Raw genomic sequence first — 23,878 nt, 5'->3', positions numbered from 1 at the left:
AGGTTGGCATCTACGAAGGGAGCATGAGATGAATCGACCAAGTGCTATGATCCGCCCATTAAGGCGTTGCACCTCTCTGACATTTTGTGGCGCCTTCATATCCAGTACAGCTTTGATTTTATCTGGATTGGGACCTACTCCTTTTTGGCTGATCATGTATCCTAGGAATTTTCCATAAGTTGCCCCAAAAGTACACTTCTCAGGATTTAGCTTGATGTTGTGATGACGAAGGACTCCTAAGACTTCTCTTATGTCCTCTGCATGCCTCTCCATGGTGGTGCTCTTAATGATCATGTCATCCACATAAACTGAGAAGTTGTCACCCTTTCTTCCTTCGAATATTTTGTTCATCATCCGCTGGTAAGTAGCTCCAGCGTTCTTTAGCCCAAAAGGCATGACCTTGAAGCAATAAGTCGCCTGGTGAGTTACAAAGGAAGTTTTGATCCTGTCTGATGGCTCCATGAGGATCTGGTGATAACTCGACTTCACATCTGTGAAGGAATATAATACATGTCCTGCGGTTCCGTCAACTAGGATATCAATGCAAGGCAAAGGGTAGTTGTCTTTAGGACAAGACTTATTAAGGTCTGTGAAATCGATACACATGCGGTATGATCCGCTTGCTTTTTAACTAGGACCACATTCGCCAGCCATTGCGTGTAAATAACTTCCTCGATGGCGTCCGCCTTTTTCAGTTTAGATATCTCTTCCTCTATCACTTTCTGTCTCTATGGCCCGTGATTCCTTCTCTTCTGAGCCATAGGGACTGCGTCTTCGGCGATATTGAGCTTATGAGTGATCACATCTGGACTGACCCCTGTGAGGATCTCATCCTTCCATGCGAACACATCTTCTGATTTGAGGAGAACTTTCATAACGTCTTCCTTAATCTCAACTCTTAGTCCTTTGGCAATCCGTACCTGCTTACCATCTACAATGAGGAACATTTCTATATCTCTAAGGGCCGTCGTAACAAGCTCATCTTCTTCGTCATCTTTGGACTGAGGGCGAATTGATCAGGATGCAAAGTATGTCTCCTGAGCAACCTTCTAGTTCCCCTTGATCATCACACCCCCCTTGGCAGTAAGGATGTACATCGTCAAATGGTGTATCGATATGAGAGCTGCCACCTCTGAGATAAAAGGTCGCCCTAAGATGATGTTGTATGCCAATTGACCGTCCATGATGGAGAACTCTAGATCTCCCATCCATACCTGATCTTCATCTGCTAATTCGCATTCCAGCGTCACTTGTCCCTTTGTCTGGATTGTGTGACCTGTTACTCCCAGGATATCTACGATGGTGGTCTCTATTTGAATAGGATCAACCTTGAGCTTGGAGAATGCTCCCCTAGCGATGACATTACACGAACTGCCAGTGTCTATCATCACTCTCTTCATTTCCCATCCTTCCACCATCATAGTGATGACAATAGCATCTGTATGTGGGGGGATCGCTGGACCAACATCTGCAAAGGGGCGGTTGAGTGATGCTCTATCTAGAGCGATAGTTTTTGCCTCCTTTAGTGTAGGCTGATACCCTGGTCCGCCAGCGATAACATTAATGACCCCTTTAGCCTTCTTCTTCGGCTCATCTCTTGGTTTATCGCCATCTCCTTTTTTGTCGTTTTGGACGAACCTGTGCAGCTTTCCTCTCTCAATAAGTCTTTCAATCTCCCTAGCCAACTCTCAGCATGCATCTGTTTCATGGTCGTTCCTCCTATTATACTGACAATAATTCTTGGGGTTTCTCCTCGTATTGGTGTACTCTCCCCCTTTTGGTTCGGGGTATGAAATGCTCCGTTTGTGTTGGTTGTTTTCTATCCACATTAGCACTTCACTTTTGGAGGCGTTTAACGGCGTAAACGATGGCGTATATGTTGATTTGTTCCTAGAGCCCCTTCGCCTATTTCGGGAGGATGAGTCAGAGGGATTTTCTTTCTCCTTATCCCACCTTCGGGATTCGCCTTTCCCTCTTTTTGGAGGATATGCCGACTCTCTTCGGATGTCATCAACTTCCATAAAATCCTTACACCTCTCCATCAGCTCCACCATAGTCTTTGGTTTGTTTCTAATAAGATCCACCTGTAAGCTCTTACATGTTGTGTTTTTTACTACTGCTTCTACAGCCATGGAGAGATCCACATCTACAATGCGAATGCATAACTTATTAAAGTTGTCGACATACTCCCGAAGAGACTCATTTTCTTTTTGCTTTAGCTCGAAGAGCTTTCGCGATTTTACCACCGGTGGAATGCATCCTGCAAACTTTGCGCAAAACTCCCTACTCAACTGGTCCCAGTTATCTATCGATCCCGGGGGGAGAGATTGGAACCAATCGTATGCTGGACCTTTTAGCATGGTGATAAACATCCGGCACAACACTGCTTCACTTGCACAGTTAAGTCCAAGCAACATGTGATACTTCCTTGCATGGGCTTCAGGATTATCCTCACTAGAGTAGGCTGGTATGTTCGGGATCTTAAAATGCCTATCCGTTTCTTCGACTTTAATCCACGTAGTGAAGGGCGATTCTCGGTTGGCGAACGGATTGTGCCTAGCATTCTCATTGTTCTATCTGCGTATCTCTGCCCTGATCTGATCTGCCATAGAACCTTGATCCCTTCTTGGGCATCTCCTACTGTGAGACCTGCTTCGCTGTGAGGAAGAGGAGCTGGATTCTGATGAAGGATCGGATGGTGACCTTCTTCCGCCACCACCCCGCCCCCTAGGTGGAGACCGTCCGCCTCCTCCTTGATTTGGTGGCAGATGTTGAATGACCTGGCGAGGTGTCCCAGCTCAGCGTTCGTCCTCCCTTCGTTCGAGAGGTGGGGGCAATCTCCCACGCCAGGAGGATCTAGTTCGGCGCCTGTGATGAGAACGAGATTTGGATCGTCCTTTCCTATAGGATTTGGTTTGTCTCCTATGTCTGTGACCATCACGTCCGCCTTCCAGTTGATCCGCCACAGTGTTATTTCGTCCCTGATCCATCGGCATTCCAGTTTGTACTGGAGGAGCTTGAGGTCCGCCAATAGTAATTCCTGGGTTTGTCATGTTCCTCAGGGGAGCTTGATCATTCCGGCGACTTCCCTCTGGTATATCAGAAAATAACCTTCGGTTTATTGGTATATCACTAGCGAGCTCCGGATTAACGATTGTTGAATCCACAGGCTGGGAGAGAAAAAATGACGAATCACGGGAAGCACCGGACCTAAGATAGGCATTTTGCCATTGAGATAGGGTTGGCCTTGGCGGACGACACCGATTCAGCGTGGGAATAGTCCCTGTCGTGGCTCTTCCTACATCTTGATTGTCCAGGTAGGCCCTTAATCGACCCTCCATGATGGGTCCGTGCTCTCTCCCTACGGTACTTGCGCAAATATCCCAAAAGGATTATGGTGACATGTCCCTTTCATCATGGACAGTTGGTGCATTAGGATCAACGCGGCCAGCGCTTGCAAGGGGATTAACTGAAAGTGGTACTGATGGTGTGGTAGCTCTTGTTGAGGGGTTAGATCCCCCACTTGCCATGCTTGAATCGTGAACTGAGTCCTTTTTTGATTAGAAACTCCACGTTCACCGCACCAATTGATGATCGGTGCTGAACTCTTGATTGGAATCCTTCCATGTGGGGGCGTCGTTGGGTTCGACGGGGGGAAGCTCCGATGCCAAAGTCAGTATATGAGAAGAGAATAAACTGTATTGATAAAGTAGGGTTTAAGAAGAGCGTAAAAGTGTGTACCTCAATAGCTTGGTATGCAAGCTATTTATAGTCATGTAGTCGTAACTCCTAGTAACTAGAAAGTCTCCATTAATGCCTCATTAATGGCGGTTACTGATCTTATTCAAGTATGACCGTTAGCTCATTAATGGGTTATTGGTTGCCTTTATTGAGAATCGGCTCGACCGTTAGTTGGACGAATCGAGACATGATGACGGGTCTCCCGTAGGTTTGACTACGGATGGCGTGTGGAGGAATCTATGAGATCCGCCACCTTGATGGCTTGCTTGATATGCCATAGCTTTCCCGATCGTCCGAATACGCTGTCGTTTTGGTAAATATCCTTTTTGGTCCCGTAAATAATATCTGGTTGTTATCAGTCATTTATGTTGTTTAATTAAAAATAAAATAATACAACATAATAACTATAAAATTTGACAAGATAAGACTTTCACGGTGGTTACTACAATAAAAAGTATGAATGATAAATTTAGATGATACTATTTAGCATGTGAAATTTTTCGAAAGAAAGTAAAGCTAAATGATGATACATTTTGGTGTGAGAAATGTGACCGGAAACCAAGAACTGCAATTCCAATGTATAATTTAATAATAAAATAATAATGTTTTGTCATTCAATATTAAAAAAAATTTATAAGGGTATATTTTTCTTTCACAACTATATATAAGAGCTTAATGATCTAGTTGGGGTTAGCTTTCCCAGGCTAATCCCGAGTTAGTTTTTATTTGGGTGGTTTGTTTGGTTGTTTTTTCTTTCCTTTGCCTACAATATATATATATATATATATATATATATATATATATATATATATATATATATATATGAGTTCAAGATAGTAGCTCAAGATTTAAGTTTAAGTGATTCTACGAGGTTTGTACTTTTCGAAAGAAAAATTATAAACTATTATTTTTTTAAACTTAAAATTATTTTAAAATAAAATATTAACATCATTATATACAGATGATATATAATTAAAAAATATTAAATTTATGTACAAAAATTTTTTATTGATTATATATATATATATAGTTGAAATGTTTTTTTTTTCACAGAATAAAATTTGAAATACTTTATAAATTACAGGAATAATAATTTTTTTTGGTGGAATTATAAGTACTAATAATTAAGAACTTTCATAAAAAAAAAAAAAAAACTAAAACTTATGTTAAATATTTACGTGGTGTAAAAGTCAAAAGAATAAGAAACTGTGGGCCTGTATACGCATTAAGAGTGGTGTGTTTGTCAAAGGTCTGGTTAACTTCCATCGTTATCTCTCCCAAACGTGATTTCTATCTCTGTGGTCTAAATTTCCAAATTACGATCCAACCCTATGCTCTCATCTCCATTTTTTTTAATCATCTCCTTTTCATTCTGGAGCAAAGATGGAAATCGCGTTTTTGAGAAAAGAGTTTTCGAATTAAAGAAGTCACCTGATTTGCTACTCCTCATTTTTTTGGGTTATGTCATGGCACATGGATCAGATGGAAATATGAGATGATGCCAAATTGTGATGGATTAACAGTACCAACATTTGAAATGTAAATTTCTTTTAGCCACGTCTTTAATTACGCTCATTTGATATAAAAATTGTTTATTATAGGTGGTGGTTAGAAGTTATCTAATATATTTTTTTAAATATCTATCAACAATTGTTTTCGAACATTAACTAAAACTTATTGTCAGAACCGGACAAAATATTAAATCGGATCTATAATTGTGTCATGGGCCATTTAGTTCAATCAAAGATCTATAATTGTGTCATTAGTTCAATCAAAGAACTTGAATTGGTCAGACGAATGCATAATATATAAAGTTTAAAATTATAAACCAGCTATACATCATTTAGAAATTGAAATTGTCTTTTTCAATTATAACCTAATATGGATTCATAATCACCATGTTTTAGTAAATTATGATTGTTTGTCGGAAAATATTGTGTTTTGAAAAATTTTGGGTAATAAAAATTTTTATGTTGGAAAATAAAATATTTTTCAATGTTTGGCTACAACACCGAAAAATGAGAAGAAGTTGTGGATGACTACTATTTTCAAAGGGTAAGAAGAAATAGAAAAGTTTAGAAAAATGTTTTACTCTGTGTTTGTTATAATTTAAAATTTTTTATTGACTTATTTTTTCCAAAGTAAATAAAAAGGGAAAAATCAAGAAAATGCAAAACAAACAAATGGAGTCTTAAGTTTTGAAAAGTAATACTAGTTTTTAATTAATTTTGAAAAGTAATGGTTTTAGCAGGTTGAGCCCGATTGTTGAAGATTAACGAATAGAGTTGGAGAAAAAAGAGGTTTTGGTGTATATGTAAGGTAGTATATCACTGAGGAGGAGAGAGCATAAAATAAAATGAAATGGATAGTTAACTAAATATTTGTTTGTTATTAATGAATATAAAATGTAAAAAATAGTGGTCAAATAATTGTGTCGTCTAAATCTCAAATTGCATCCTTTTTGTGTCATGAAGAACATGCTTTAATTAAGCAGTGATTCCTTGTTCAACTTAATCCCCTCTATATATATTTGTTCTATCTAGATATCTATCATTCAGCATATGGAGATGGAGCCACTAAGGCAGTTGTTTCTTGTATTCCTCCTAGTCTCATTCTTTATCATGTGTTGTTTGGGGTCAGATTACAATTATAGAATGGCAAGTGGTCCTTCAACTTCATCAAAGATGGTAAATGTTGATGATTTTGGAGCTAAAGCTGATGGAATTATTGATGATTCTGAGGTATCTAACATTGATTTGACATAATTAAAGTGAATATATTTAGTGTAATATTGGAAATGTTTGGTTGGAATTTTGGTTAGGCATTTGAGAAAGCATGGAAGGAGGCTTGTTCTTCTCAAACAAGTGTTACTTTGATTGTCCCTAACAACAAGATTTATCATCTCAAACCACTCACATTTTCAGGCCCTTGTTGTCAATCTGATATCATTTTTAAGGTCAGTTTTCTTTCTTATCTCTCTCTCTCTGTATTTCTTCTATATCGATGCCATGACTACAGATTGTTGACAGATTCATGGAACGGTGAAAGCTTCAAATAAAATGGAGGATTATGGAGAGGATACAAGGCATTGGATAGTATTTCATAATGTACAAAATCTAAGAGTTAAAGGTGGTGGAATCATCAATGGAAATGGAAGAACTTGGTGGATAAATTCTTGCAAATTTGACAAAACCAAGGTCCCTCTTTCTTAATTTAATCCTCAATTTTCTATATATTATAACTAATTATGGTTATTCTCTTCTCTTGGCATATATATAGCCTTGCAAACATGCACCAACTGTAAGTAATTCATTACCCTGCTCTTGTTTAAATTTCCTCTCATTTTCCAAATATAATTCGAGAGAATATTTGCAGGCTGTAACTTTCTATGAATGCAAGAATGTAATAGTATCAAATCTATGGTTAAAAAATGCACAACAAATGCACATAAGTATTCAAAAATGTGTGAATGTGAGGATTTTGAAGCTTAAAGTGACTGCTCCCGAGAATAGTCCTAATACTGATGGAATTCATGTGACTGGCACACAAAATATTCGGATAAGAAAGTGTGTGATAAGAACAGGTATTTTTATAATAGAGTTGAGAATAGGGGTGTGGTGATCATGAATAATTTTTGTTTAATGATTTTTAAATGAAGGTGATGATTGCATATCAATAGTAAGTGGATCAAAGAATGTAGAAGCCACAGATATAAGTTGTGGACCAGGGCATGGAATAAGGTATGTGTTCAAGTCTAAGTGTATGTGTTCAAGTCTAAGTGTATTTGAAGCTAAATAGAATTAATTGAACTTGGAAGTGCAGCATTGGTAGCTTAGGAGCAGGTCATTCAGAGGCTCAAGTTTCAAATGTGTTTGTTAATAGAGCTACTTTTTCTGGCACCACTAATGGGGTTAGAATTAAGACTTGGCAGGTTTGTTAATTCCTTCCTCCTACATTAATTAATTAATTTCACTACCTACTAAAACAGGCCCATATATATGATTACTTTTTCAGGGAGGCTCTGGGTATGCCAAAAACATAATATTTGAAAACATACTAATGAAAAATGTGACAAATCCTATAATTGTCGATCAAAACTACTGTGATCAAGACGATCCATGTCCACAACAGGTAATATATTAGTAATTCATATATATGCACCATATGCACTCTCTCACTCATTATTGATTGCAGAAATCAGCAGTGCACGTAAGCAATATAATATACAGAAACATAAAAGGAACAAGTGCTTCAAAGGTGGCCATGAAATTTGATTGCAGTAACACATTTCCTTGTCAGAAAATTATGTTGCAAAATGTTCTTTTATCAACTCAACAACATCAAACTGCTCAAGCTTCATGCATTAATGTTAATATGCCAGTTTCACCAAATGTTTCTCCTCAATGCTCTACTACTTCAATTCTCTAAATTCCCTTGTATTGTATTGTATATATATTACAATCACCCAACTGTGTTTCTTTATTTTTTTTATAAAAATAATGATTCTAAGAAAATTGGTATTTTTGTTCACCAGTTATATATCAATTTCAAATTTAACAGGACCATAGTCTATCTATGTTTAAAATAACAAATACCATAAAATAAAAACTAACATTCCTAAGATATTTTCAAGGATAAAATGAATGGTATTCTCATTGAAGGAAAAGCACAGCTCAAATTTATACTATGATCAATTGGATCCACTTTGGGAAAATCTTCCTCGAAGCTTAGCTGCAGTGCAGGTGGGCATTGGTTCTGTTCTGGTGCTTTACAGAATCTACAGCTTAAGCTAAAGTTGATGTGCATTATGCATTTGATCATTGCTTGTATGTTCACGAGTCCTACTCAAATTTGGCATGCAAGGGTCCAAGTTTGTGAAGGAGATTCAAGAATTGAGTGGAGTGCTAAGTCTTGGTGAAAAGATCTGCAATCTGGAGTAATTAAGCCATTTTGAACCCTCTCTCAAATCACATGACAGTCAATGTATGTGCTTAGTTCGACTAGAAAGACTACATAACCTGTAATAGCTAGACTTCCTTATTTCTGGACAAGAAGTCGAGTCTAAATATGAAGCGCATGCAAAGTGAGTTTTGTGCGGATGTGGAAAGAAGAGACCAAGGCCTAAAGACCGTTTTAAGCATCTTACAACTCTAAAGGAGTAGCAACTTGTTAGGACAAACGATTGGCTATGCAGCACTCCAGAAAAACAAAAAAAAAAGAAAAAATCATTTCCAAATATATAAAAAATTTGTCCCCTATAATTTCGGGGATAATTTTTTTGTCCCTATTTTTCATCATTTTTCCTCCGTCCTCGATTCTATAAGGGATGAAAAAAATGATGTCGTTCCCGTTGAGAGGGATGACTATCATCCTCGTTCGTAGGGACGACTGTCACCCCGTTTACAGGGACATTGTCATACTCATTCATAGGGACCACTGTGGTTCCCATTCCTCAAGACGACTGTTATCCATATTCATAAAGACAACATGTTGTCCTGTAATTCCTTTATGAAACTACATACCTTGCCTGATGGAAAGAAAGAGAAGCTTTTTCCTAGACCCAGTTTCATTCAAAGCTATTCGGTACATTGACTTGCTTATCTCGATTTCACTAGCTTGGCCAATAAAGCCCTACGTCCCGTTCCTAGGGACCACTGTCAATCCCGTATAATGATGACACATTTTGTCCCTATAATAACAGATGACAACCGTCGCTAAAAATAATATGCTAATTATTACTAAAACCAATAAATTGCCATTATTAAACTAGTAATTTACCTTTTCATTTTTCAATGGCAATGACGTAAATTCAAATATAAACATAAGTCACAAGAAAATCACAAGTTTAAGTTAATTATAAACACAATAATTTATTATCTAATGATAATATTAAAAAAATATTAGAAAAAAGAACTGAATAATAAAGTTTATTGAGCTCATTCTTTCTGAATAACATCAATTTTGATATATCCTACAATAATTTCTGCAACCAATAAAATCATATTGAAATGCCTCTAAGCATTAAACTGTTTCATTCTATTGAAGTCTTTATTAATATGCAAATGCACATATGAAAGAATTCTCAACTCACTCTATTCATCAAAGTCGATTGATACGAATATAGCAGTCGAACGATATGAATAATAATATAGCAGAAAAATTAACTACATGTACTGTTGTATGGCAACTCATACTTGTATAAATCACTACCCAAATTGGTCGAATTGTTTGCAAACGGACCAATGGCTAAGGAAAGAACATCTGTCATATTCAAAGGCAAAAATTATAAATTTTATTATTAATCGGCAATAAAACTTAAGTTTCTCATATATTTATAACTTGCAGTACACTAAGAGAATCTTCAATAAAGGTTACTTCAAAGAGTGCCAAAACTTAACACATTATACTAAAATATAATATTTTATTAACTTAATCATCCACATTACTTTTGACAACTTTTGTTAAAAAATGCTCCAATAGTAAACAACTTTAGAAGTTGTCATAATGGCTCTACAAATCATTACTTTATATATAATTTATTTTAATTATAAATATTGTCAACAAATAGTGAAAGGAGAGAGACACTCATAAAAAAAAGTGCACCTATAATAATCAAGTAAATAACTTTTTTTATATATTAAAAAAAGTTTGGCAACCTTAAAGCAAGGTTGCCAAAAAGTGGCAACCTTGCTTGACACCCACTACAACTCCAATAGTAAGAACCCTTTGAAAGTCGAATCCTTATCCATAAGAGTGTAGATGGCGGATGCTTGGATATCTAATCCCTCTTAGTGCATATCTTTTCTTATGGCGGCTCCTTTATCCTTTGTCTAATTATGCTTTTCTCCATGTATAATTTTTAGATGTTATCAAATGGAGATGTAGATGAACACTTGATATTCTGTAAATTCCTCATCATCGAATTATGTCCCTGTGTGGTGCCGTTGTGTTCGGCCGGGGGAGCTCCGATACCAAAGTTAGCAATTATCTTAAGAATAGAATGGTAATCACGAAATAGTGAAAAATAAGAACTGCGTACCTGGAAACACCTTATAGGGGGTATTTATATGCTCTCTTAGTAACAATCACATTAACCTCCTTTTATTGCTTTTTAATGCTTTTCAGGCGTTATCCTAGTTATACCCTGATGGTTTCAGTGTTTAATAAAGGCGTTTATCATCATTAATCTCTTGCGGTTCTTCTTCTATATCGGTTAGAAGACCTTTGGGTGGTCCCGCCTCATTACGCCTTTTTGGCGGATGCTGGCCTTCTTTTCTGAGGCGAACCTCCCTGGCTGGACCTTTTTGGGCGTATGCCCTTTACATCCATCATATGTCCTAGTTCCATTTAGTGGAACCAACTGAAGGCGATATTTCCACCGTTTCACTCTTTATATTTTTCCGGATGTTATCAAGAGCCCCCACCCCCCCTTAAGGGTATTTTGGTCCTTTTGGGGCTTGTTGAGCTTCCTTCATCATTGCGTCGTGAACCTACTGCCTATCTGACGCGGCCTCGCGCGGTTGTGGAGCGAGGCCGATCTTAGGGATAAGTGTACCCCGTCGTTATCAAGTAATAAATTTCTAGTTAAGTCAAGGTTATCGTCCACAGGATTTATTTCTGCAAGTATCGAGCTACTCGGTTTCAGGTGTTATCTAGGCTTAGGGGGTTTTGAGTTGGTTTGATTAAGTTAATCTACTCCTAGGTTGAATTATACTAATCCTAACTAAGTTATCTGATTCTAACTAAGTTATTCTATGCCTAATTAAGCTACTCTACCCCTAATTAAGTTAAACTACTCCTAATTGATCTTTCACTAGATGCAATTACCCGAAGGAACATGGTATGAACGATAATAATGAAGATAGATTGTTAGGTCTATTGAGTAAAAACCTAATCTGAGTCACTTGTATTCAAGGCGATTAACCCTACTTACCCTCCTGAGGTTCCTAGCGCGTGATTCCCTAAGGCCGAAACTAGGTCTAAGGCTCAGTAAATTGGCGCTTAATCAACTAAGAGGTTGTCAATATCCTAGGCTCTGACTAGGTCAGATTCAGCTCGCAATATGTGCCTACTAGATTTTGGGGCTTTTGAATGAGTTAAACCAATTGAATAAAGCGTAAGACAGAGATTAGACAAATAATCATAGACAAAACAAGAGCTAAATTATTATTAAAGGCGAAGATAAATGTCACAAGATACAATAAGCTAAGTTCGGCAACTGTATCAAAGAGTACAAACAAGGAAAGATAAAAGGAGATACAAAAATCCCTTTCAGGGAACCTGTTTACTCTGCAGCCGGCGACCTAATCTTAAGGACGAACCTTGACAATTCCTCAAGAAAAGCTTTGAAGGAGCTTCAATGGAGGTTTGAAGGATATGGAGGAGATGGAGAGGAATTACAAGGGGGAAGCTAAAGTAATTTACAAATAAATGAAAGATACTAATTTACATTGGAAAAACTCTATTTATAGGTGTGGCTCGGCCCTCTTTTTGACCTATTTTCGTGTCCTTATGCAGGTAGGAAGTCGTGGGGTCCGTCGTGGCGTCGTGGGGGCGGAATTGGTCTTTTTGACCAATTCCCGCAGGTCTGCTCGCCGAGCAGGGCGAGCTGCTCGGTGAGCAAGCGCTACTCGCGGCGAGTAGTGCCCTGCTCGGCGAGCAGGCATGGCCTACGGAGGCCCGCTCGTCGAGCATTCTTGCCCGGTATGCCCCCGCGTGCTTGCCGACTGCCGTCGATGCCTTTTTCGTCCGAACTTATACCTGCGCATGTACAGAAACTCCAGATAACATTAGTCCAAAGGCTAAATTGACCCGCCAATCGCTTATTTTGAGCAAACGCTTCGTTTGGTGCGACTTTTGGTTGACCAATTAGCTTCAAAAGATAACGGAATTATACTATGCATGCTATTTTGGCCGTAATTGCCTAAATTGGTCATAAAACGAGCCTAAACAACGAAAAATAAATAAAACGTTTCCAATTCCTAACTAACTCACACAAAAGCATTTAAATGCGAGAAATGCTCGTTTATTAACTAAATAATGCTAAAACCCGTCCTAAAACCGTACCCAAAGATAGGGGTTTTTGACCCCTATCAAACCTCCTCGCACTTAAAACTTTACTTGTCCCCAAGTAAACTAAAAAAACTAAACCCGAAATCACAAGCAAGCTAGAAAACCTCCCGGTTTGACTAGGTGCTTGACACAATTTCGAGCATCTGTAATTACATACATTCGGAAATACAAAGTAGAGACACGATATCCAAAAGCCGCATTTCAATTATCATAGGTTATAGTTTTAAGCAAAAGGACACATGTTCAATTAAACGAGCTTGAGGGGATCGCTAAGTAAAACACCTCACCATAGGTAGTTCACTCATTTCACATAATTTTGGTGGCTAAAGTGTTTACTCTCGGCTTATGTTCTTGCTTAGGATTACGTTGATTTTGCACGTTCATCCGAGTTCCTCTTCTATGCTATATGACTCCGATGATATCAAAAACAGCCTCGAATTTGGGTTGTAATGTGGTTAGAGGGTTAAAGGTACAACAAGGGTTAATAGTTCTAGCGCTAGAAAAACAAAGTTCAAATGGCTTTAGCAAATATGAAGTGATTGAGCTTTTTATTCATCCATTATTCTCTTTTTGGGATGTTTTCTTGAGACGTTTTGATTTAAAGAACTGGGGGATGAAGTTCTCCCCTTTTAGTTTGTCTCTTTTCTTTTCTTTTCTTTTCTGTTTTTCTCTTCTTCCCCCCTTTTTTTTTGGATAGTGATGCTCATTCACTTCTTAGCCTTTTGGCTTGCTACTATAATGCCATAAACAAAGAAAAAGCGCTAGAAGAAAACAAAGGCTCAATTTGAGCTTTGCAAAAATTTTGGGTTAAGTAGCAAACCAAGTTGTGGTTTGCAAAAAAAAAAAAGGTTAGAACGAAAGAAAAAATCTATAAACTACAAAAATATAGGCTCAAAGGGGCTTCCTAGAGTGGATGAAAAAGAGAAAATAAGGTAAAGAAAAAGGGTTAATTCTAATGAGGCTGATTTCATCGTTTATCATCTCAAATCATTGCATGTAGGTTCAACACAGTATTAGGTGCAAAATCTGTAATCTTCCACAAGTCAAAGCATTCACACAAAAATGTCAAGAAAAAGAGCTTTTTGATGTTCGCTCTTAGGCTCAAATTCAACTCACAATTCTTTGGGTTTCAATTTTGTGTTTACTAGTTTTCCCCAAACTCAAGTTCAACATCACATGCCTTCAATTCTTAAGTTATCTACCTAAGTAATGATTTTAGCATTTCTTCAAAAGTAGGGTCTAAATGCAAACTTTAGCTCATGCTCTTACAGATACAAGGATTGTGTCCTACACCTAAACTAGTTGTCATGCAATATTAGATTCGGTTCTCAGTCCTCAAAGACAAATAACGAAGTTTAGATTCGAAGGAGGTTCACGGTTTTAGGTCCTAAACATGCAAAAACATAAACAAAACCCAAAAAAAAAGCTAAACTAAACTAGACACGACGCAACAAAAATTTAAAAATTATACAATTTTTGTAAGTTTGTCTACCCCTCCTCCTCACACTAAAAATATGCAATAAGTTCCAACATTGCATCACAAACCATAAAGTACAAGTGCAAAAAGTTAGGATGGAGAAGACAACTTACTGATTTTATCGCAATCGCCAAAAATTTGATGATTTGCGGTGCCAATTTTCAGCCCTGAAAAGTTTTATTAAAACTTGGGTTGCCTCCCAAGAAGCGCTACGTTATAGTCGGTGAGCTCGACATAGAATTCCCGCCTAGGTGTATGCTTCTACTCGCGTTAGGAACTCGAACTCCTTAACAAATAACCTGTACCTACAAAACGGATTAAGATCCTCAAATAAGTTTAATGAAAGTAGGAGGCCGAATTTAAACATATTATGAAAAAGTTTGGTTTGCTCCCTTTTGGATTCTCTTGGTAGGTCGAAGAGAATGAAAACTTCTGAACAAGGAGTAAATCCAAACTTTTCGAACTTTTGAGGAAAAGGTAGTTGATATACACAAGCTTCGATTTGATCATTTATTTCTATCACATGATTTAGGATTTCAGATTTTGAACCGGGGTTGCTTACCGCTTCCGGTTCTTCACTTACCTTGAGTGATGCATGTGATAGTGGACTTGGTTCTACCTTTTCGTCATTCCTCAAAGAGATGGCTTGAGCTGATTCCCTTTGTGGGATTTCTATGTTTTCCTTTATGCTTGGGAGGGCATCTCGGGAGTGCTCTTGCATCTCATTGTTTATTTGAGCCAATTGGTTGCTCAAGTCCTTGCAAACCTCCTCGTTGATTGTAAGTCGGGCTGATATTCCTTTCAAAAGGGATAGCACCTTATCTCGTGAGCTAGGGGGTTGTGGAGGAACTTAGCTTGCTTGTTCGTAAGGGAACATTCCCAATTCGTTTTCCCTGTGCTCATTAATAAACCTATTTGGAGGCCTCAACATGTTAGGGTTCCCGTAGGACAGAATTGAGTGTTGAGGTCTCCTCCAATCACTACCATAAAAGCTGTAAGAATTGGGGTTAGAATTATACCTTTGGTGATTACCCACAAAACTTACACTTTCATTGGTGTTGAGGCTCAGTTTCGCCATCAAGATATCCATTTTCTCATTTAAGTCGGCCATGGAGGGATTGGGAGCCTCATTCTCCAGGGCATGAATGTATTGTCTTGATGGGATAGTAAACTTTTGAGCTTGCCACTCGACTTTTTCTTGCCAATTCATTGATCAGAGAATGTTGAAAAAAAGTGAAGTTCTAGCACAAAAGTTGATAAGTAACAGTATACAGATATGAACAAGTATAGAAAAGTATAAAGAAATTATATATCAACAAGTATAAAGAATAAGTATAAAGAATTATGTATAAACAAGTATAAACGATATAAACAAGGATATTCACAAAAAGAATCGTATATAAACAGGTGTATGTATAAACAGGTATATGTATAAACAAGTATAAACGATATAAACAAGGATATTTACAAAAAGAATCGTATATAAACAAGTGTATGTATAAGCAAGTATATGTATAAACAGGTATAAATATGAACAAGTATAAATATAAACAAGTATTAACGGTTATAAACAAGTATAGATAAACAAGTATAGATGATATTCACAGAGATATTCACAAAGGAATGCCTAAACTAACAAATCGACCTTTGGTTCGATATTGCAGAAGAAATAAATCCCCGGCAACGGCGCCAAAAACTTGACGTGGCCTCGCGTGGTTGTGGAGCGAGGCCGATCTTAGGGATACGTGTACCCCGTCGTTATCAAGTAATAAATTTCTAGTTAAGTCTAGGTTATCGTCCACATGATTTATTTCTGCAAGTATCGAGCTACTCGGTTTCAGGTGTTATCTAGGCTTAGGGGGTTTTGAGTTGGTTTGATTAAGTTAATCTACTCCTAGGTTGAATTATACTAATCCTAACTAAGTTATCTGATTCTAACTAAGTTATTCTATGCCTAATTAAGCTACTCTACCCCTAATTAAGTTAAACTACTCCTAATTGATCTTTCACTAGATGCAATTACCCGAAGGAACATGGTATGAACGATAATAATGAAGATAGATTGTTAGGTCTATTGAGTAAAAACCTAATCTGAGCCACTTGTATTCAAGGCGATTAACCCTACTTACCCTCCTGAGGTTCCTAGCGCGTGATTCCCTAAGGCCGAAACTAGGTCTAAGGCTCAGTAAATTGGCGCTTAATCAACTAAGAGGTTGTCAATCTCCTAGGCTCTGACTAGGTCAGATTCAGCTCGCAATATGTGCCTACTAGATTTTGGGGCTTTTGAATGAGTTAAACCAATTGAATAAAGCGTAAGACAGAGATTAGACAAATAATCATAGACAAAACAAGAGCTAAATTATTATTAAAGGCGAAGATAAATGTCACAAGATACAATAAGCTAAGTTCGGCAACTGTATCAAAGAGTACAAACAAGGAAAGATAAAAGGAGATACAAAAATCCCTTTCAGGGAACCTGTTTACTCTGCAGCCGGCGACCTAATCTTAAGGACGAACCTTGACAATTCCTCAAGAAAAGCTTTGAAGGAGCTTCAATGGAGGTTTGAAGGATATGGAGGAGATGGAGAGGAATTACAAGGGGGAAGCTAAAGTAATTTACAAATAAATGAAAGATACTAATTTACATTGGAAAAACTCTATTTATAAGCGTGGCTCGGTCCTCTTTTTGACCTATTTTCGTGTCCTTATGCAGGTAGGAAGTCGTGGGGTCCGTCGTGGTGTCGTGGGGGGCGGAATTGGTCTTTTTGACCAATTCCCGCAGGTCTGCTTCGCCGAGCAGGCGCTACTCGCGGCGAGCAGCGCCCTGCTCGGCGAGCAGGCCTCTGGTGGCCTGCTCGCCCGGCGAGCAGGCATCCTGCTCGCCCGGCGAGCAGGCATCTTGCTCGCCCGAGCAGGCCTCTGATGGCCTGCTCGGCGAGCAGGCCTCCAGGGGCCTGCTCGGCGAGCAGGCATGGCCTACGGAGGCCCGCTCGTCGAGCATTCTTGCCCGGTATGCCCCCGCGTGCTTGCCGACTGTCGTCGATGCGTTTTTCTTCCGAACTTATACATGCGCATGTACAGAAACTCCAGATAACATTAGTCCAAAGGCTAAATTGACCCGCCAATCGCTTATTTTGAGCAAACGCTGCGTTTGGTGCGACTTTTGGCGGACCAATTAGCTTCAAAAGATAACGGAATTATACTATGCATGCTATTTTGGCCGTAATTGCCTAAATTGGTCATAAAACGAGCCTAAACAACGAAAAATAAATAAAACGTTTCCAATTCCTAACTAACTCACACAAAAGCATTTAAATGCGAGAAATGCTCGCTTATTAACTAAATAATGCTAAAACCCGTCCTAAAACCGTACCCAAAGATAGGGGTTTTTGACCCCTATCACTATCTATGCGTCTTTTCCCATGGCACTACTGTGTTGCCACGTCTATGCTTCCATGCCCCTTTTCCAGGTCTATTTAAGGGTCTTTTCCTCTTCTTTCTCCCTCTTCCATTTCTTTCTTTGCGAGAAACTGCATTTCACTTCTGGGCATCTTTCATCGGCATTTTTACTCCAAGCACCTTTCATCGCATCAAGGATTCTTCATCACCTCCTTTTTACTTTAGTTCATGTAAGTCCTTCTCTTCTGCCCGTGTCTTAAATTTTGCATTCAATTTCTTAGTTTCCCATTAATTTTTGAGAATCTTAGTTTCCATCAATTTCTAAGGATGAGTACTGAAGGAACTCGCGAATTAGAACCCATTTCTCCATGTTCATCCTCCAACAAATCTGACACTCCACTTTTCATAGTAGAGAATATACCTGTAACATCTAGGGAATTACCTGTTACTAGGGAGGGAGAAGGAGCTAGTTCTTCGATTCCCAGGAATTTAGGCATTAAGATTCCCCATACTGAAAGAACTTATTCAACAGTTACCCAGGCTATGGTAGATGTTTTGAAAGACATGCACCCATGGTTGAGAAAGATAGAGTGTTTAATTTCGCTTCCGGAGCACCATGCCTCACGTCCGCCTAGGGGTTATTTCACCACATACGTCAGCCATACAGACTTAGGCTTTGAACATCCGGTTCCCGGCGTTGTTGGGGACATTCTTAGATCTTTTAACATTACCATTGGTCAATTACATCCCAATGGGTGGATGGATGTACTGTGCGATGCGTACCTTGCCCATAACCTTGGTACATCCCTTACACCGGGTTTTCCATGCCCTTCACTCCTTAACCATCCACAAATCAGAGGACTGCGTAACCTTCATGCTGAAGCCTGTATCCGGATATGCCCCTTTTCACTCCACGATTTCCAACGTCCATGAGTGGAGCATCGCCTTCTTTTTCATTAAGGAACAAGAGGGCATACCCCTTGGATTCGTTAACTCCTGGAACTGCAATCCAAAACCCAAGGGTCGCGGCTTGAAATACACCTTGAACTCCCCTGAACAAAACATTGTTAACCTCATGTGCTCGATACCCAATGGGTCCTAGGCGTATATCGATGCTTTTGAGTTAATCACAAAGGATGTCCTGCTAGTTGTAAGGGAAGGCGACTCCATTCGATGCATCAATTTTCATCAACTTAAAGAACCTGGGGAAGGTAATCCCTTTTTCCTCCATATTTAACATGCCTTTCACACGTTCCTTTTCCAGGGGGAGATCTAATTCGTACAATGTGTATGTAGAGAGGTGGAACAGAATGAAGCTGGCAAAGCTAAAGCAAAAGCGGCCAGCTGCTCCTGAAACCCCTGCCATTAACTTGGAGGACGATAACTTGTCTCAGCCAAAGCGCTAGAAGTTTAGTGCTTTGGTCACACAAGAAGGCGGAGTAGTCAGATCTTTAAACTCTCCCGGCGGCGTTCAAAAGCCACCAATGATTCAAACTTTTCCAGTGAGTTTGATTTTTTTGCACTGTCCTTTACTGGTTGTATAATTCATCACTAATTTTCCTTTATCTTCTAGGCTGAGAAGCCTCGCCTAGGGCGATATTGGGTAGGGGCATATGGCCCAGATGTCACCCTAGTGGACAGCAGGGTGATGGACGATGTTTATGAGGCCTTGAGGGAACTTCCTCGTGTGGCGGAGGATTCCTTCAAGTACCCCCCTATGAGGCAACTCAACATGGCTATTAAGAAATCCTTATGGTACCTATCCAAGAGGGCTTGCTCGACAAGGTAGCACATGTCATAGTCGCGGCCATTCTGAATGCAATAGAGGGCAATGAGCTCGTGTTTATTGGCTTTAGTGACCTTGCCCCGAGAAGAAGAAGAACTTGATGAATTTGTGAGTGAGGTGGAGGATGGGATCACGGATGAGAGCGGGGTGGAGGTTGGAAACATCATAACTGTTAGACCCCGATATTGACTTCCAATATTCCTATGGTGTAACCTCATCCGGCCCTTTGGTTAGCCAGGCATCCGTTTGTTTGGTGAAGTTGGTGCGGAGCCAAGCAGTGTTGAGGGTGTAGGGTCGGTTGAGGAGCCCAAACTGGAGAAAGGTGTTACCACGGGCACCGACTGGTGCAAGAGATGTGAAGAACTCCATCAGTAGTGACAGATATACGAGGTAACGAGCTTTGAAATGGTCGTGCCACCCGAGTGCCCGGAGTCAGTCCTCGAAAGCACCACCGATATCAAAACTATCGAGGAGGGAGAGGTTGAAGAATTATAGGGGTGAGATGTTGGAGGTGGTGACGAACTCGTAGTGTTTCCCCTCCTCCTCATTTAAAATATGGAAAGGGGCTCGGTAATGGAGGGAAAGAGGTGGTAGTTCATCGGGGAAGGGTTGTGGAGGTGGTGGTTATGGTGGGCGGGGATTTCGAGTACGGCCTAAACGGGAGTTTTGAAGGTCTCCCATGCGTGTGTTATCCCCGGTGCATTTTGTTCGTTTGCTCATGGTGAGGGAGTGATATTTCTTGAACACAAAAGAATGGTGCTAGAAAGAGAGAGGGTGGATGGAGGAAGAAGATGAATAGTAGAATATATATAGGGGAGAGATGGAAAGGAGTCAACGAGCTGCTCATTCGAGGAGTCACGCAGAGCTTGGCGTGGGCCACGCTCCGCGTGACTCTGTCGCTGCCTAGAAGTCACGTCTTGGGCATTGGCACGTGAAGCTTAACAGAAGTCATGCTCCGTGTGCCTGTGTTCATGTCCAAAAGTGATGTTTTAATCAATGGCACATGGAGCTTGACATATGTCATGCTCTGCGTGCCTAGGAACGAATTGGCACAAAAAATGTTTTCGTTTTTTTTGGACTAATGGGGATTTTAATAGTTGTAGATTTTGTTTTTGAATTTTTGGTTATTTATTGGAATTAAATGATGGAAAGTAAATTAAAGGAGGTGAATTTTATTTAATGAGTATTTATTTGAATTGAAAGGGAGTTAATGGGGGGTTAAGTGTGAATTAATGGGAGTTAATTAGAGTTTAAGGGGAATTGAATGATGGAGAAAAGAGAAAGAGTGGGGAAGTGGGAAAGGTTGAATAGGGAAGAGAGGAGTTGAGTGATTGGATAGGAGAGAGGTGGGGATTGATGGGAAATGAGAGGGAGGAAGTAAGGCTACCATGGGGAGTTGCAATTCGCAACTCCCACAGGTCACGCGGAGCTTGGGGTAGACCACGCTCTGCGTGGCTGACGTGGAAGCCACTATTTTTTTAGTTTTCCATTTTTATTTTTTGTCTGTTGAGGGCACGTCACGCGGAGCGTGGCTTTGGGCAAGCTGCACATGAAATGCTTCGAACCTTAGCTCTATGATCAGAGCCTGGTTCGCGTGGAGCTTGGTTTAAGGCACATTCCGCGTGAACCGTTTGGATTTGATTTGGGATTTTATTTGTCTTCGATTGTGCTAATTGATGAAGGGAAAAAGCGTGAAAAGGAAAAAATAAAAATGAACGAAACTAGCAACGGAAGGGGAAAACGAAAAACAAAAACAAAAGTAACAAGAAAACGAAAACTACATATGATACATATATACAAGGGGTTGAAGAACGCGAACCGGTGCTACCTTTATAGTCGGAGTAGCTCAACTTTCTCGTTGGGACATTGGTGTTACGGAGCCCGTAGGTGTGCAGACTCGCCATGTGTTGGGAGGGCTTTTTCTCTTTATTGAATTGAGTTGTTGGGCCCTTGGATCTCCACCGCTCCGGATGGATGTGCGTTGACAACTGTGTATGGCCCCGACCACCGGCTTTTGAGCTTTCTGGAGAATAAACGAAGGCGAGAATTATACAAAAGGACTTGATCCCCTTTGTGGAATTTCCAAATTTGCACGTACTTGTCGTGCCATTTCTTCGTACGCTCCTTGTATAGCTTCGCATTTTCGTACCCTCCTAAACGAAGCTCGTCGAGGGTATTAAGTTGAAGGAGGCGATGTTCTCCTGTGGCCTGCATATCAAAATTGGAAAATTTCAAAGTTCAATATGTTTTATGTTCAAGTTCAACCGGTAAATGGCACGATTTGCTGAAAACCAAACAGTATGACAACATTCCGATAGGCGTTTTGAACTCTGTTCGATAGGCCCAAAGAGCATCGCCAAGCTTAAGGCTCCAATCTTTTCTAGAAGTGTTAACTGTTTTCTCAAGAATGCATTTTAATTCACGATTAGACACTTCGACTTGCCCACTAGTTTGCGGGTGCTAGGGTGTAGAGACTCGGTGTGCAACCTCGGAATTATGTAACAGTTGATCAAATTGCCGGTTGCAAAAATGGGAACCCACGTCGCTGATTATAGCTCGAGGGTTTCCGAACTGAGTAAAAATATTTTTCTTAATGAATTTCCCTACTACCTTCGAATCGTTTGAGGGTAGAGCAGAGGCTTCTACCCATTTGGAGACATAATCAACGGCTACCAAAATGTAAGAGTTGTTATGCGACTTAGGGAAGGGTCCCTTAAAGTCTATCCCCCATACATCAAAAAGTTCACAAACTAGGATCCCTTATTGGAGCATTTCATTTTTACGAGAGATATTCCCGCTCCTTTGACGGGCGTCACATGATTTGACAAAATCTGGGTATCCTTGGACATTGTTGGCCAATAAAAGCCACATTGTAAGATTTTTTCCATGGTTCGACTAGGGCCAAAATGCCCACCGGGTTCCTGAGTGTGACACATATGCAATATATCGTTTACCTCTTCGTCCGATATGCACCTACAAATAATATTATCGGCACATGATTTGAACAAAATGGTTCTTCCCAAAAGTAATTTTTATCATCGTGGAAAAATTTCTTACGTTGCTCGTATGTAAGGTGAGGGGGAAGAACATTACTGGTCCTGAAGTTTGCCATGTCGGCATACCAAGGGAGAGAGGTTACCATAAAAAGTCTCACCAGCGAAGGTTTCTTTAATCTCCACAAGTTCTGGAGATTCGGCTTCTTCACTTTGCAAGCGGGAAAGATGGTCGGCCATGACATTTTCTACTCCCTTTTTATCCTTGATCTCGATATCGAATTCTTGGAGTAGAAGGATCCACCATATCAAGTGCGGCTTGGCATCCTACTTAGTCAAGAGATACTTAAGGGTTGCATGGTCAGTATATACGATGATTTTTTATAACACAATGTATGATCTAAATTTATCAAACGCAAAAACCACTGCTAGCATCTCTTTTTCCGTAATTGAGTAATTTTGTTGGGCCTCATTAAGAGTTTTGCTAGCATAAAAAATTGGGCAGAAAAGTTTATCCACCCTTTGACCCAAACAAGCACATACGGCCAAGTCACACATTAACTCGAAGGGGAGGTTCCAATCGGGTTTCACCATGATAGGTGCGTTGACTAATTTCTCTTTAAGTGTGTTGAATGCGTTTAAGCATTCATGAGAGAAATTAAACTCTGTATCTTTTAGGAGTAATTGTGTCAAGGGGGTTCGATTTTTGAGAAGTCCTTAATAAACCTCCGATAGAAACCCGTATGACCCAAAAAACTCTGGATCCCTTTTACGTTAATTGGTGGAGGCAATTTTTCAATTACCTCGATTTTGGCCGGGTCGACCGCAATCCCCTCCCCGGACACCTTATTTCCTAACACAATGCAATCTTGAACCATAAATTGACACTTTTCCCCAACTAAGAGCAAGATTAGTGTCCTCACATCATTGAAGAACTTTATCAAGATTGCTTAAACACGTTTCAAAGGACGACCAAAAAACAGAAAAGTCATCCATGAAGACCTCCATGAATTCCTCAATCATTTCAGAGAAAATGGTCGTCATGCAACGTTGAAAAGTGGCGGGGGAGTTACATAGCCCGAATGGCATCCGCCTATATGCAAACGTCCCATAAGGACATGCGAATGTTGTTTTCTCTTGATCCGAAGGATCAATGGGAATTTGCATATAGCCGGATAAACCATCCAAGGTACAAAAGAATTTATATCCCACCATTCTTTCCAACATTTGATCAATGAATGGAAAGGGAAAATGATCTTTGCGGGTGGCTTCGTTAAGTTTCCTATAATCTATGCATACCTGCCACCCCGTTACCTTTCTCGTGGGGATTAGCTCCCCTTGATCATTTTCCGTTACCGTTGTGCCCCCCTTTTTAGGGACACATTGAATCGGACTTACCCATTGACTTTC

General features: G+C 39.7%; 1 protein-coding gene across 1 annotated transcript; it reads left to right on the top strand.

Annotated features, from left to right (window-relative positions):
- Positions 1-6,395: 6,395 nt before the first annotated feature.
- LOC136227166 (polygalacturonase) lies at positions 6,396-8,169 on the top strand. Its single transcript, XM_066015858.1, has 9 exons — positions 6,396-6,482; positions 6,563-6,697; positions 6,771-6,938; positions 7,021-7,041; positions 7,117-7,324; positions 7,400-7,481; positions 7,564-7,672; positions 7,756-7,872; positions 7,936-8,169. The coding sequence occupies exons 1-9, from the start codon at positions 6,396-6,398 to the stop codon at positions 8,167-8,169; spliced, it is 1,161 nt and encodes a 386-aa protein (XP_065871930.1).
- The last annotated feature ends 15,709 nt before the right edge of the window (positions 8,170-23,878 follow it).

The sequence above is a fragment of the Euphorbia lathyris genome, chromosome 4, assembly GCF_963576675.1.
Source record: "Euphorbia lathyris chromosome 4, ddEupLath1.1, whole genome shotgun sequence".
NCBI classification, from domain to species: Eukaryota; Viridiplantae; Streptophyta; class Magnoliopsida; order Malpighiales; family Euphorbiaceae; genus Euphorbia; species Euphorbia lathyris.
This window is presented reverse-complemented; position numbering and strand designations above follow the sequence as displayed.